At 42.8% G+C, this 14,996-nt stretch overlaps 1 protein-coding gene across 1 annotated transcript; it reads left to right on the forward strand.

The window, feature by feature from the left end:
• Positions 1 to 285: 285 nt before the first annotated feature.
• Positions 286 to 3,371, forward strand: LOC146718029 (uncharacterized). Its single transcript, XM_085463334.1, has 4 exons — positions 286 to 658; positions 752 to 907; positions 2,267 to 2,356; positions 2,976 to 3,371. The coding sequence occupies exons 1-4, from the start codon at positions 491 to 493 to the stop codon at positions 3,294 to 3,296; spliced, it is 735 nt and encodes a 244-aa protein (XP_085319460.1). The 5' UTR covers positions 286 to 490; the 3' UTR covers positions 3,297 to 3,371.
• The last annotated feature ends 11,625 nt before the right edge of the window (positions 3,372 to 14,996 follow it).

Here is a 14,996-nt window from a genome sequence, read left to right on the forward strand (position 1 = left end):
TGGACCATCCTACAGGTCTAAGCCATGGCCATTTAAGTTTGAAATACCAGACTTCTCTTATGATATAGACCTTGCACTGGAAGCAGGAAAGCAAGCTTATGAAAATGATGGCACACTTTTGAACAACCCAAGCGTAACTAGTAGCATTCTTGAGAAGCTTGCAGAGACTATATTTGGCTTCACAGCATATCCAACTGGTGTCCAGATTTTAGCTGTTGCTGAAGCCTTGGTAGCAAAATACCCATGCCTCAAAGAGCCAGGGTCTTTTAATGGCCTATATGGTTGGCAACGGAGGATAAAGTATAAAATGGGCAACTACAGGGCAAAGTTAAGAGGTCGCCAATTAGCCATTCCAGAGCTCGAGGTGAACACACTGAAGAGATGATGCTCCAGTGAAGAGGGTTCACTTAAAGGCTTTAAAAGGGCCAAAAAAGCTGAAGTCAACTATCTGCCACCACTGCCATTCGGTGAGACTGAGGAAACCTTAGAGATGGAGAGACTAGATTTGCTGAAGGAAATGAAGAAGAAGAACAATGAGAGGGCAATTAATGAGAAAATGGAGAAGTCTTTCGCTATGAGAAGAAAAGAGGTTGTCAAGGATTGCCCCGCAATCCAAGACCTCTTAGAGAGGTGGCCTTCTCTGTTCTGTGAAAATCAGGTAAATCCAGTTCTTGTTCATGCAGCAACTAAGTGTATATGAGATCTCGTGAGTCATCTTTGATATGATTTTGTGTTTTATCTCTCATTTCAGATCAAAGAGGAGTTTAAGCGAATAACCACAATTCATCTGGAGCGAACGTTTTTGTCCAGATTGGACAGGTACACCACCAAACTCCTGGAGATATTTCGAAGGAAGGGCGGGACTGCAGGGACCAAAATAAAACCAATGTTGGACTCACTGAATAAGGTAAAATTTTAAATTATTTTAATTACATAATCTAATGGAAAAGATGAGGTCATACACACTGAGAATGTATCACTCTTATTTAAAGGACAAGTTTGTTATTTTAAACTTAAAGCTTTGTTTTCAGATTGTTTATGATGAAATCGAACGATTTTGATTGAAATTTGGACACATGCTGCTGGCCCAAGCTTTTTTGGTTTCTGTGGTAGCACACCCCCACCTCCACAATGGCTTCATACAAAGACGTGAAACTCACCGAGTGGTCAGGGGTGTTCACTGATAGGTTCACACACAAATCGTTGCAAAAATGCTTTCCAACAGGTGTTTTACCATTTGTTGTAAAACTGGACCTATTTTTTTTCAAACGCCTTACACCTGTACATTCTTCCGCCGAGAGCTTGAATAATAGAATAGAATATTGGCGGACTAATACCGTACATCACAGCACATCTAATACAAGTCAATGTAGTTGGACAAAAACTACAATAAAAACCAGTTGGAAAGTATCTTTTGCAGCGATTTTTGTGTGAACATATCAGTGAACACTCCTGACCACTCAGTGAGTTTCACATCTTTGTAAACGACAGTTTTATGCGTTTTAGGAAGGATTGTTCCAGTGCACCTATGAAGCCATTGTGGGGGTGGGGGTGTGCTACCACAGAAACCAAAAAAAGCTCGGGCCAGCAGCATGTGTCCAAATTTCAATCAAAATCATTCGATTTCATCATAAACAATCTGAAAACAAAGCTTTAAGTTTAAAATAACAAACTTGTCCTTTATCTGATCAGTGTCTGTGTTGGCTGAAACTGTTCTCCTGATCCTGACACTGTGGCCACAATTAACAATTTATGCACATGATTGTCTCTACAAGTGTATACAAACCTGTCATCTCTCCCTTAATATGCGCTCAAAAGCAGAGAAATTTACAGAATTTTCAAAGTGACCCTCTGAGTGCAGCGAGATCCCTTCCTGCTGCCCATAGACTCCAATACATTTATTTCCCAAAATATTACTCTTGTGTGTGGGAATTCCTGTCCTTGACTGGTTAATATTGTGATAGGAGGTACTGATATGTTGCAAAAAATTCATTTGCATGTCCAGTGATGAGGCAGAAAACTTTCCTCACTGGGCAGAGACAGTTTCTGGACCCACAGATCATGACATGCACTGTACTCTTGTCTTAACACACATTGTTGAGAAATTCATGTTAAGTTGTACACTTCACAACGTTAGAATGTAGCTGCAGGCTTACATTCTCCATGAGTAACTTTCTGTTTACATCTGTATGTGCTGTTATGTATGTATGTTACATATGTTATGTTGTGTATTTTCTGCAATAAATTTTCTTTTTGGGTTTAATAGCATCATGTCGATGGCAGAAGGGACATTATCATTCGTTGCTTAGTTGAGTATCTTGGAGAGAGTGGAGAGGAGCTGATCAAAGACCATCAGGTATCTGATGATTATAATGACTGTATTAAAATTGTCTAACCTTATAATCTGGTCTTCACTTGTGATGATATATTGAAGGTCAAAGATTCTCTACACTCGTGATGTTTTTTAAAAAAGACTCAAGATTAATATTTTCAATCAGGCTTTTAACTAATTTCTTAAATCTTTATGCTCTTACCCTTTATTTTTTAAATCATATTTAATCTTTATCTTATCTGCCTTAAACTTTAACTTGCCTTTTGTCTGGTTTTTTTCTGACTTTTTAACGATCACTTATTAACTTTATTTTATGAGCAAAAGAGTATTTAATTTGATTATACCTTTATAACCTATTTTAATGATTTAATGGTTCTGGTCTACCAACAAGCGTGCCGTCCCATGGACAGCTCCAGGCTGGATGGCCCCCAAAAGTGATTTTCTTTGTCTCAGGGTCAGCCTCTGTGAAGCACGTTCTGTAACTTTACGTATGAAAAGTGCCATATGAATATTGTTTGATTTGAGTATACTAAATTGAGTATACCTCTTTTTTTTATTTTTACATTTTATTTTTCTCTTAACCTTTTCTTTTACTTGGAATCTATTCTAGTTATTTCTAATTGTGGTTTGTTTGTTTTTACAGGAGGACATCAGCCAAGAAGCATTGAAAGAGGACTGCAGTAATCACATGATGAAGATCATCGTAATCCATCCCAATGTGGCACAGGAAAACCAAGATCCTGTGAACGTGTCGGTCATCATTGAGGGGACAGAAATTCTGGAGGACTGCGGAAGTGTGACAAACGCTTGCCTCCTGCTCATGGGTGTCATCTATGCTGTCAACTTAAGTTACCCACTGAAACTGAAATATACATTTGAGGTATTTCAGAAGCTGTTTCTTGAGCTTGACATCCTTAAAATGTCACCAAAGGTCCAGTCTCTCCACAAGAAACTTTTAGCGTGAGTGTTCCAGTGTTATTTGTGCTTTTGTCCAGCACAATTAATTTGTTTGCATTTTGTCTGTTTTCTGACAGTAATTTCAAATGTTCAAAGTTCTTTCTGTCCTGAACGTTCTGAGAATGTCTGCAAAGGTAGTGATTGCAACTGTTAATGGACAGAGTTGATGTATGTGTTCTGAAAGTTGATTAGAAGAAAGGGGACAGTGCACACTGAGTTTTTGAATAGCATGTTTTGTTTTGTTTTTTGTATATGTGTATATGCTCTGTTTTGAAATTTGCAATCAAGAAGTTCTAAGGCCATGTTTTTTGTGGTTATAATGTTATGTAGATATTTTAAATATATCTATGTCATTTCAACTGTGAAATAAAAGTGTCTCTTAAGCTGCAAATATTTTTTTTGGAAAATATTGATTTATTATCTAATAGAATAATAAGAATATTTATTCAATTCAATTAATATTAACTAGTACATTCATAATAAATATTACTTAATAATTACGTAGAATATAACAAAGAAAAGATGAGTAAGAAACACAAAGAAATATCAGCAATGTTCACTTGGGTTTTGTAATTGGATGCAATGGTATTCTGAGTAAAAGTTACAACCTATAGATGAGTATTGCCAGTGCAATTTGCTTGTGTATTTCACATAAAAAATAGATGGTTCTAGTAAGTAAATATTACTTAGAAATAGCCCGAGTAAAGATTACAAGCACTTTCTGTGTGGAAAAAGTTGCCTAGCTTTTTTTAAGTAAATGTCACTCCAATTTTTTTTCAGTGTACTGCTCCGACGTGCTGAGGTTATGAGGCGAGTTACGGCATGTTGGGGTTACAGTGCCGAGTGGGTAAATGCCCACCATCTCCAAACACTCCTAAACATCATATTGATTCATATATAAATCATATATGAATCATATATGTTCTCACCAAGTTTGGCACTCTGACAGCGAATGTACACTAAAATAAGAATCCACTACTTTTGGTCACAAATGTAACTGCACCTACTTAGGAAGTCCTGACCTTAGTTTTGAAATGCAAATGAGGGTTTTGTAAATATTTTCTATGGATTCAAATTATTGTTGCTTCTATAATATTTGATGGTAAATTTAACCAGCCAGAACACAGCCAATTATGCTGAAGATCAGCAATATTAAATCCATACTGCATATGGGAAAAAACATATGTAGAAAGAAATCGCTAACACTGAATAAGATCACACAGCAAAAGGCTGCTTACACACACACACACACACACACACCCTCTTAGGTGCAGTGAAAATTTTTGGTGTTATTCTGAAGGATTTTTGTTTAATTTCTTGATCCTATAATAAATTCATGTCCTCGTATGGTGACTGTAAAAACAGATTCATGGCTAACACACCCACACAGCCCAGTCATTAGCGACTCTACGGTATGGACAGCAAACCTTCAGGGAGGGGTCGGAGAAGGCCGGACTAACCTGGCCACTAAGCATTGTTCACCCAGAGCAATCGGATGAAAACGCAGTGCAGATGTAATTTGTTTTCAATGGCTGTTTCAAAAGAATAATTGTGGTGACACTGGAAGGTCGATAATATGGATTTTTGTTTTCGAGTGCAGTGTCTGTGTGGTGCTAAGAGAGGGTAGGAAATACAGTGCTGCAGACCCAAATACAATAAAAAATGGATTGTGTGTGTGTGTTTGTAGGGGTATTTGCAGGTCTGGTAACCATCACTGGGACTCAGACATCATTGGAAGGATTACTAAATGTGTCCTATCGGTGAGCATGGGCTGGTGTTCTCCCTTTTTGTTTCCTTCCTATGTTTCAGGGAAAACCATGGCCCTGCCCTGATGGCTCACAGAGCAGAGCAGCCTGAATAAAACTAAAACCTGGCAGAGTAACACCCACAGTTGAATCCTTTGAAATCTCCAAAAGACTGCTTTTATTCATACTATGACTTCAAAAATGTTTTTTTCAGTCAGATGACGATAATAAGAAATGCTTTTAGACTGAAATTGAGAAATTGTTGAAATAAAAAAAGAACAAAAACAGGTGAAGTAACCTATATTTCTCTCATTTGAATTGGTTTCTTGCAGTTATCTGCTCACCCTCAAAGTTATCAGTGGCATAAGTATTACTACACCACTGCACTAAAACATGCACGTACTTGTTATACTGCTGTTATTCCATCTTCCTGTCTTCTTTCTCTCACCCCAACCTGTCGCAGCAGATGGCCCTGCCCCTCCCTGAGCCTGGTTCTGCCAGAAGTTTCTTCCTGTTAAAAGGGAGTTTTTCCTTCCCACTGTTGCCAAAGTGCTTGCTCATAGTCGGTCATATGATTGTTGTGTTTTTCTCTGAATGTATTATTGTAGGGTCTACCTTACATTATAAAGCGCCTTGAGGTGACTGCTGTTGTAATTTAGTGCTATATAAATAAAATTGAATTGAATTGAATTTCATCAGGAATTTATTGGACTTTTTATTCATTCTGCAAAAACAGTTTTGTACCTTTAACCATCTGATGCCAGTCTTTACTGCAGACCTAGAATACATAGAAAACACTCCATAGTATTAGTTCTCACAGTATTTCTTTGTCCTCAGTTTAGTTATACAGCATCTTTAACTTATAAAAGGGATAATCTGTTGCCCATTTCTCTATGCCTTCATCATCCTCCACCTTGCTGATCTTCTCCTCAGGCTCATCGTGTTTTGGCCTCTCTGCTTTCAGATAATGGCCACTTTGACCATTTGCCAAATCAGACACTGTTTAGCTGGGAGATAGAGTCGAGGTAATTCTAATTCGTCAGAGGAGGTGGAGGGTGGCGTGGACACGGCCGGGCTCATTGGAGGGGTGGGATTGTATGACATTAAATGAGTGAAGGCAGATTTAGCACGCTGGTGCTGGGTGGAGAGGGACATACAGTGGAAGCACATTATTTGTCTGTAGTCCGAGCCCTTGCTGACACTCTCTCTCTCTGCACTATTCCCTTGCCGCGGGTGGTCACCAGAGACCAGACTGTGGCTGATTTATTCCTCCGCTCTGCTGTCCTCTGCCTGACTGCCTCTGCAATGGAGAAATTTCCTCTCTCTCTCTCCTCAGCAGTGATGCTAAAGCAGGGAAAGCAGGCGAATGAGATGGAGGGCTAACATTAGAACGTCTCCCTCTCTAATACACTCTCCTTCTACTCCCTGTTTTCCACCCTGGAGGTTTCTTCTCACCAACCATGTCACTCTCAAAGGGCATCTGTATGTGATGGATATAAGAACATGTACACATTGTACAACCTTGTGCTTAATTAAAAATATTAAGTGGACTAAACTCAGGTTTTCTAATTGAACTCAAATGAACTGTGTTTTTCAGCTTTTTGAACAAGCTGATACAAACTAAGTAAGCTGGATAGTGTGGCATCGTCCCCACATGCTGTGTGTATTTCTCTCTGAGATCTCCGGGATAGTTTCCTGCTTTCTCAGTGTTTTGTTTTCAGTTCCCACTTTCTAGTTTTCTGTTTTGCAAGTATTTTCTTGTGTAAGTTTTTCCACTGCAATAAAGCAGCCTCCTTGCGTTTATTCCTCCTTCTGAGTGTCCTGCATTCTGGGTCCTACATCCTGCCTGCCACAACCGTTTCATGAAAAAAACGACGCAACCATACAATGGACCCAGCAGCACTTGCTCCCTCAGAACTCCGGCAGGATATCATTCACTCCATGGACCAGCTACGTAACCAGCGGCTGGATTTTCCTGAGGAGTATTGTCGCACTGTACCTAACCGGCTATAGCAATTAGTTTTTGGTCTCCCGTGGCTATACTGAATTCTCTTCACCTGCTAATAAAAGACTTTCTTCTCTATCACTGCCTATTGCAAAATGGGAAGCGGATTTATCAGTTAACTTAGACCAAAACTTCTGGTCTCAGATTTGCTTAAAAACCTTTCATTTAATTAGAAATCCCAGTCTTCAATTAATTCAATACAAAATACTACATAGAGTGCACTATACAGGTCATCAGATGTTCAAGATGGGCTTTACCTCTACCAACAACTGCTCACACTGCCAAACCAATACACCGCACAATTATATCCACGCTCTTTGGTTCTGTCCACCAGTTCAGAAGTTTTGGCGCGAGATATGTGAAGACTTATCGAAGTGTCTGAAATGTAACATTCCAACTTCCCCCTTAGTGTGTTTGTTGGGCAGCTTAGATAATGTCACTTCAGAAAAGAATATAGCCCATATGGTTTTCACTGCCCTATGCATAGCCAAGAAAACAGTCCTCATGAACTGGAAAAATAAAAACAATCTTAATTCTAACCAATATAGAAATTATCTATTAGATTACATTAGTCGTGATACAGCCTCTGCCACCACATCAGATCAATTGCTCTGGGCTCCTTTGATCAGCTCCATCACCTAGTGGGGGTGGGGGGGGGGTGGGGGGGGTCATAGTTTGGTCCCACCTTCGCTGTTGTGATTGGTGTGGGGGTAGGGACAGGCTTAGGGCGTCGGGGGGTTCCCCAGGAGCATCTTCCTTGGGGGGCTCAACCCGGGGTAGCGGTCATGGCCTGTTAAGGGCTCTGTTGGCTCTCAGGTGACGGTTTCCTCGTGGCTGCGTGCAGCGGGGCTAGGGGAGGGTCTGTGCTGACGGACGTGGGTTACTGACCTGGTAGACTGGCTGCCCCTGGGTGGGTCCGGGACGGGCGTGAGGTTCTGGGGGCGCTCCGTCTCTGGGCTGGGGCCCTTGCTGGGCCTCGGGGGCTTGGGTCCTGGTTGGTGTGTTGCTGGGGTTGTGGGCGGGTGGGTGTATGGGGGCCCAGCCCTGGCGCAGGGTGCCGCCAGTGCATCAAGCCATCTGGGGGGCTCTTCAACTGGTGGGGGAGGCTGTCACATCTTGCAGGCGGTCTCCTCTCTTCAGGAACTCTCTCTGCAGGAGGGGGAGATACAGGAGAGGTGGAGGAAGATCTCAGCCTGGGCGTCTATTGTCTTGTGTAGTCTGGAACATGAGTGGATGACGGGGTGGGTGCAGTTTTCTCTGTGGTGGGGTCGGGTGGGCTGTCCCGGGCTCGGTGGGGCCGGGCGGCGCTGCTGGGGTAAAGGTGTGTCACCTGGGTGCAGGGGAGGCATCCCCCCCTCTGTCCCTTGGGGGTGGGCACGCTACACGGAATCCAAAAGACCATCAGGGTGTACACCTCACCCCTGGTGTCGTTGCCCACCTCTCAATCTCAATTTTAAACACACGTAGACATTGAGGGAAATCAGGAGGGGCTATGCGCTTACCTGCTGCTCTCTGGCACGTAGCTCCATGCCCTCCTGGGTTTTAAATGCACCTTAGAACACACATGCATCAACACTACATGTGAGCCACGGAGGGAGGTTTGGAGTCTTCACACACCCCCGTTCTCTGTTGCCTGTTGGAGCGGGGGGCCAGGAGGAGGAGTTGGCCGTCCGACTGGGGTCTGGAATGTGGGTGAGTGTTGAGTAATTGCATATGAGAGCATGAGGGTGGGAATGGATGTCTGTATCTGTGTGTGCCTGTTTGTCTGTGTCTATATGTCAGGTCGGGTATCAGACGCCACCTCTCTGGGGACATCTCAGGTCCTCCAAGGTTTGGAGGTCTATCTCCCCCCACCACTTCCCCTGCCAGGGGCAGACGCCCTCAGACATCGGTGCGTTGGTGGTTCTTTGTGCCCTCGGCCTCTCGGCCTGAGGCTCGGTCACTCTGGCACAGCTGGCTGCCAGCGGAGCTCACGAGCACGTCACTGCAACCCCCCCCTGGCTTCTGCTCCGCGGCTGCTGAGTGACCCCTCAACTGGGACTCTACTCAGCTCTTTCTGGGATAGTGGCGCGGCTGCCCCTCTGTTGGTATTCCTTGGTCTCTTGTGTTCTAAGGGCCTCTGGATGTCTGGAGTTGTGATCTGCTTCATGCCGTGGAGGATGGGGCTGTGGCCCCCCCACACCCTCTAGCAGATCATTACATGAAGGAACCTTTTAATACAAGCGCGCTCATGCTCACAGGTGTACACACGGGTGCTCACACACACAAAGTACACCCTTTTTGGCTCCTACCTCAAAGCACACTGTGCGCTGTCGATCTTACGTGCTGCACAATAATGTTTAATATTTAGTATTTACTGTTATATTCCCATATATCATCATGATGTTGTTTATTATGTTGCTCTTTTTTTTCTTCTGCTTGTTTTTTCTTTTTTCTTTCTCAACAGATTATCCAGGTGATTGATATTTGAATTTTTTGTCTGCTTATTTTGTTGTTTTTTGTTTTTTGCCCTTTATCCCCGTCCCTCTTCCCCGCTGTTTTTCTTTCCCTCTTTCTTTCTCCCTTTTCTTTTCCCCAGTCAAATCTGTCCCGTATTTAGCAAGTGAAAATGAAATAAAATAAATAATAAAAAAAAGGTGAATCAAATAGACCATTACGGCGGGGCTGGGATGGTCCATTTGGTAAAGTAAATCCGTTGGGCATCTTTCTTCGCCTTTAGACAACAATTCTGATGGCAAAAGAGCCAAACGGGACAGGCTAAAAAAAAAGAAAAAGAAAAAAAAAAGGACTTTCTTCTCAATTAATTGCACCTTCATCTCCAACTCCACCCACGCACCTGCCCGGCCTGCCAGAAGATTCGCTGCCCGACCAGGCAGAGGACTCTCAGCATAAGTCACCGGACATAACGCCACCAGAAATGTCAGCGCCTCCCTTTTCCCAGAGAAAGCGGCGTTCACGCCACTGTCAGCCTTCGCTCACCGAGCAAGCTCCAGTGGTTAGTGACAGTGACTGTTTTCGAGATCAGACGAGATCGGGCGTGTTCATGGTGGTGTGGCAGTAAGCTTCACTCTATACCCGGGGTATAGAGTATGTTTGGGGAGTGTGATTGTGTGTACATGTCAATTTATGTCAATCCTTACGTTGGGTGAGTGCTGAGTGTTTGTATATGTGTGCATGAGGGTAGGAATGCATGTTTGTGTCTGTGTGTGCCTGTTTGTCTGTGTCTATATGTCAGGTTGGGTCTTAGACTCCACCTCTCTGGGAACTCCCAGGCCCTCCAAAGTGTGGAGGCCTATCTCCCGTCACCACACCCCCTGCCGGTGACTGATGCCCTCAGGGGTCGGTGCATTGGTGGTTCTTGGTGTCCGGGGCTGGGCGCTCAGGTATGTACCAGCTCACTCCCGGTGGCTACTTGGCGGGGCCTGGCGCCTGTTGCTCAGTCAGGCCTCCTCTGGGGTGCGGGGACCCTCAGGCCTCCGGCCTCTGGGCCTGTGGCTCGGTTCACTCTGGCACAGCTGGCTGCCGGCAGAGCCGGCGGGCATGCCGGTGCAGCCCCCTCTAGCTTCTGCTCGGTGGCTACTGGGGATCCTCAGCCCTTCCCATGAAGGTGGCACGGATGCCCCTTCGGTGGTCCTCATTGGGCTCTCGCACTCTGGGGCCTCTGGATGTCTGGGGCCTGGATCTCCTCCATGCCTGCTTCATGCCCTGGGGGACAGGGCTATGGCTCTCTACATCCTCTTGCAGACCATTACATGTGGGAACCATTTGAATACAAGCGCGCTGATCCACACAGTTGTGCACACGCGTGTTCACTGTTTGTAGACTTAAATTACACCTTTCTTGGCTGCTACTTCAAAGCACATTGTGCGCTTTCTGTCTTAGGGCTGCTCAATTAATCGAATTTTAATCACGATTACGATCTGGGCTTTCAACGATCATTAAAAGTGACTGAGCCGATTATTAGCCCCTCTCTCGTGCTTTACTCTCGCGCTGCTCCGTGTGGCAAATCGAGCGCACCTCTCGTTTCGAACACGCGTCACAACAATTAAGAGGACCCGAGGGAAGCTCGGAAAGCTAAGCAGAAGTTATTTGGAGAGGAGAGTGACTGCCGTTGGTTGAAAAGAGAGGTAAAAAAAACTTCAGTGGTGTGGAAACATTATGGGTTGGTGGAGTCAGACGTGGATCAAGTAGACATAGTGTGTAAACTTTGCTACAGTGTCGTAGCTGCACCACAGAGCAACACTACAAAGTTCACTAAACATAGATGTTTACATTTTTCATTTATGGTAAATGGCCTGTATTTGTATAGTGCTTTACTAGTCCCTAAGGACCCCAAAGCGCTTTAAACATTCAGTCATCCACCCATTCACACCCCTGTGATGGCAAGCTACATTGTAGCCACAGCCACCCTGGGGCGCACTGACAGAGGCGAGGCTGCCGGACACTGGCGCCACCGGGCCCTCTGACCACCACCAGTAGGCAACGGGTGAAGTGTCTTGCCCAAGGACACAACGATCGAGACTGTCCAAGCCGGGGCTCGAACCGGCAACCTTCCGATTACAAGGCAAACTCCCAACTCTTGAGCCACGATCTCCCACGAAATTTATTTCTTATATTGCAAACATTTGCACTGTTATCAGTATTTGCACACTATTTTATATTATTTTTTAAAGTCATTATTCAATACATTGTTATTGTTAACCCTTTAAAGCCGGTCAGAGCAGCACGCTCTGTTTTGCGTAACTATTTTTAAATCCCTGTAGAACCTGAACCGTGTAAGCTAGCGCAATAATTTTACATCTTATGCCATCAGCTTGTCCTCAGTCACGGTTTCCTTCCACATATAGCTTTGCAAAAATAAAAAAGCACTAGCAGGAACAAAAACATAATATTCCAGAAACACACTTTGCCGATCCGATCAGCTGTTCGTAACACTTCCCACATTGAAACAGACGTCAGCGCGAACTATCGCATGTCCGCCATTTCCTGCCAGAAACCGGAAGTGACGTCATCTTCGCGGAAAATGTAGTTTTTTACTTGTAGGCCTTAAAAACCTATACTGGTGTTTTTATAAGTCATGTTTGACTTTTCTGAATAGTTTCTGGGATGCTTAGAACTCATATTGCACTGCTGGAAATAGTTTATTTTGATGCACCTGCTGTTTTCTTTGCAAATTTGAATCATAGGATTGTTATTTTGTTTTTCCTGCACTATATAAAAATTGCTTTATCTCCAAAATAAAACTATGAAGACACTCAAAATAAATTTCCTGTTGTTGTAAACTATTTTTTGCATTTCAATTTTTGAGGGATAAACCTCTTAAATTTCTCCAAGTAGAAATATATGTAAAAAAACAAAAACAAAAATGATTTTCAATTTTTTTGTAGTTTATTGCACTTTTTTGCAATTGATGTAGTTACTATGGACTTAATGCATACACATTATTAAAACATGGGCTATAACAGTTGTATTGATGTATAGCAACTTGAAATGCTCCCAATGGAACTACAACATGTAAAAAATAATATAAGCTCTGGCGGACTTGGTTCTATAGTAGGTTGTAAGGATTAAATAAATATCGTCAAATAATCGAGATCTCAATTTCAGTGAAAATAATCGTGATTATCATTTTTGCCATAATCGAGCAGCCCTAGTCTGTCTTGCGTGCTGCACAACAACATTGAATATTTAGTATTTACTGCTGTTTACACTTAGCAAGATTAATGCGATGTTTTTGTGTTTAGTATGTTGCTTTGGTTATTATTGCTTGTTTTCTATTCTTTCTCTCTCAACAGGTGGTCCAGGAGATTTTATTTTATATTATTTTATTTTATTTTTTTCCCCCTTTCTCACTGTCCCTCTCCCCTTCTGTTTTTCTTTTCCTTCCTCTTTCTTTCTCCCTTTTCTATCCCTCACTCATGTCTGTCCCGTCTGTAACAACTGAAAATAAAATAAAATAAATAATAAAAACAAAGGTCGATCAAATGGACCAATACGGCAATGCCACGATGATCCATTTGGCAAAATAAATCCATTGGGTATCCTTGTTGGTCTTCAGACAACAATTCTGACGGCTAAAGAACCAAATTGGGAAAGGCAAAAAAAAAAAAAAAAAAGAAAGCATTTCCAATGCTTTTTACAAAGCATTGGAAATAATTATCGTTCCACCCAGCTTTTCCACACCACAGCAAGAGCAGCCACATCAGAGCTGTTCCACATTGCCATCAGCTTCCCCTGCCGCTATAACTCCCTCTCCTAGGAGGAAGCAATGTCTGTGCCACCAGCAGTGGCGTTAATGTGAGCAGTGAAGGATTCCACTTCTTGTGTTTTGACTTTGACCCAGGTGTTGTCTACATATCTGTACCAGTGTCTAGGTACTCTCCCTTTAAAAGAGCCAAGAGCCTTTCTTTCCACTTCCTCCATGTAAAGGTTGATCAGATTTCCACACTGTTAGACCTCTGCCTTACCACTACATGTTTCAAACACAACGAGGGTTTCTACAGACAAAAACATGGCACTAAACTCATGAGGTATGTAGATGGGTCTGAATTTCACAGTCAAATATTCCAAATTCAGGGAACAGTGGCTGTCTACAGTCCTTGTGTTTTTTTGCACCAGCTGTCAGTAATGTAGATGCATAAACTCTCTTCTTTGTTCTTACCGGAGTGCCCATTCCTGTCATGATGGTGGACCGTGCCACATACTAACTCAATAGCCGAGTCCAGAATTTAAGTCTCTGTGAGTAGTATAATGCTACTGTCCCGTATAAACTAGTTGACTGCAGTCTGTAGTATCAGTTTGTCAATTCAATGATTACATTTACTTTAGGTGTGTTTTTGTTTGTTTTTTAACATGTCTCTTTAGACCTAAACTGAAGGTGGTAGTGCCAAACCAAATACCAGACATAGATGGGACCTCTCCAGATGCAATTTGTGTCACAATCTGCAACGGCAGATCACGTGGACATAGGTGGAGGACCCAAATGCAGACACCTGAGATATGATTGAGGTGGAAAAGAAAGCAAGCTGTTTATTGCAAACTGATAATCGACATACCAAACAAAAGGCAGGAAAGAAACTTACTAAGTCTAAACTGGGAAAAATAAAGAATAAACTAAATACATGAACCTTAGAAACAACGAACATGGGAACATGAGGACCTGGAAACTTGGAGGCTTGGAAACATGGCGTGAACACAACAGATGACCTAAGAAAGAATGAATAACAACAGACCACATAAATACACACAAGGGGAATGAAGTAAGTGGAAACATACGGGGAACAGCTGATACAAATTAATATGACACCACAGGGGAAGCAAAACTAAACACACAAAATATGGAACACAAGACTGTCAAAATAAAACAGTAAACACACAGATGCAGACCTAAGATGACAATTTGTTCATCTATAAGGCGGCGTGGAACCAAACAAGCAGTTTTGAAGAGCTAATCCTTCCACTGTTTCACTAAGACAAGTTTCTCAGGTATGAGGAAAGTAGCCCTGTGCATGTTTGGCTCCACACACAAAAGTAAGGCAGTTTTTTTCACAGTAAACATAATCAAAACTAAATATCGTTCTCAACTCATCAGTGAGCACCTCCACATAAGTATGGGGATGACCCTGACTCCATTAAAGGTTTAAAATACTGTAAAGACAAGCTAGAGCTCAATTCACTCACTGAGCAAAAAAGTAGGGGAGATCATTAAATATGGAGAGAAATTTACCTCAAAAGTGTTGAAAATGTGTACAATATGATTCACAATGTGTATGATATGATGCACGTGGATATGATCCCACGTTCCAGTTCTGGTTGAGTGAACGCTGAAGCGACTTGCTGCCGCTACTTGCTGCCGCTACTCACCGCTAACCCTGTCGTTACTTTTATCGCCATTCCTGCTCTTTACTCCTGCTTGTTCCTTGTTACCTGCTACTTGCACCCTTGCTTTTTCTACTCT

This window comes from Copadichromis virginalis, linkage group LG1, assembly GCF_057382275.1.
Source record: "Copadichromis virginalis isolate Kocher_CV1m ecotype Utaka linkage group LG1, C_Virginalis_male_GT1.1, whole genome shotgun sequence".
NCBI classification, from domain to species: domain Eukaryota; kingdom Metazoa; phylum Chordata; class Actinopteri; order Cichliformes; family Cichlidae; genus Copadichromis; species Copadichromis virginalis.

Coding starts and splice junctions, on each gene's coding strand:
- LOC146718029 (XM_085463334.1), top strand. CDS start 491: ATGGAGAGACTAGATTTGCTGAAGGAAATGAAGAAGAAGAACAATGAG. Junction 908..2,266: donor TGTTGGACTCACTGAATAAG/GTAAAATTTTAA, acceptor TGGGTTTAATAG/CATCATGTCGATGGCAGAAG. Junction 2,357..2,975: donor AGCTGATCAAAGACCATCAG/GTATCTGATGAT, acceptor TTGTTTTTACAG/GAGGACATCAGCCAAGAAGC.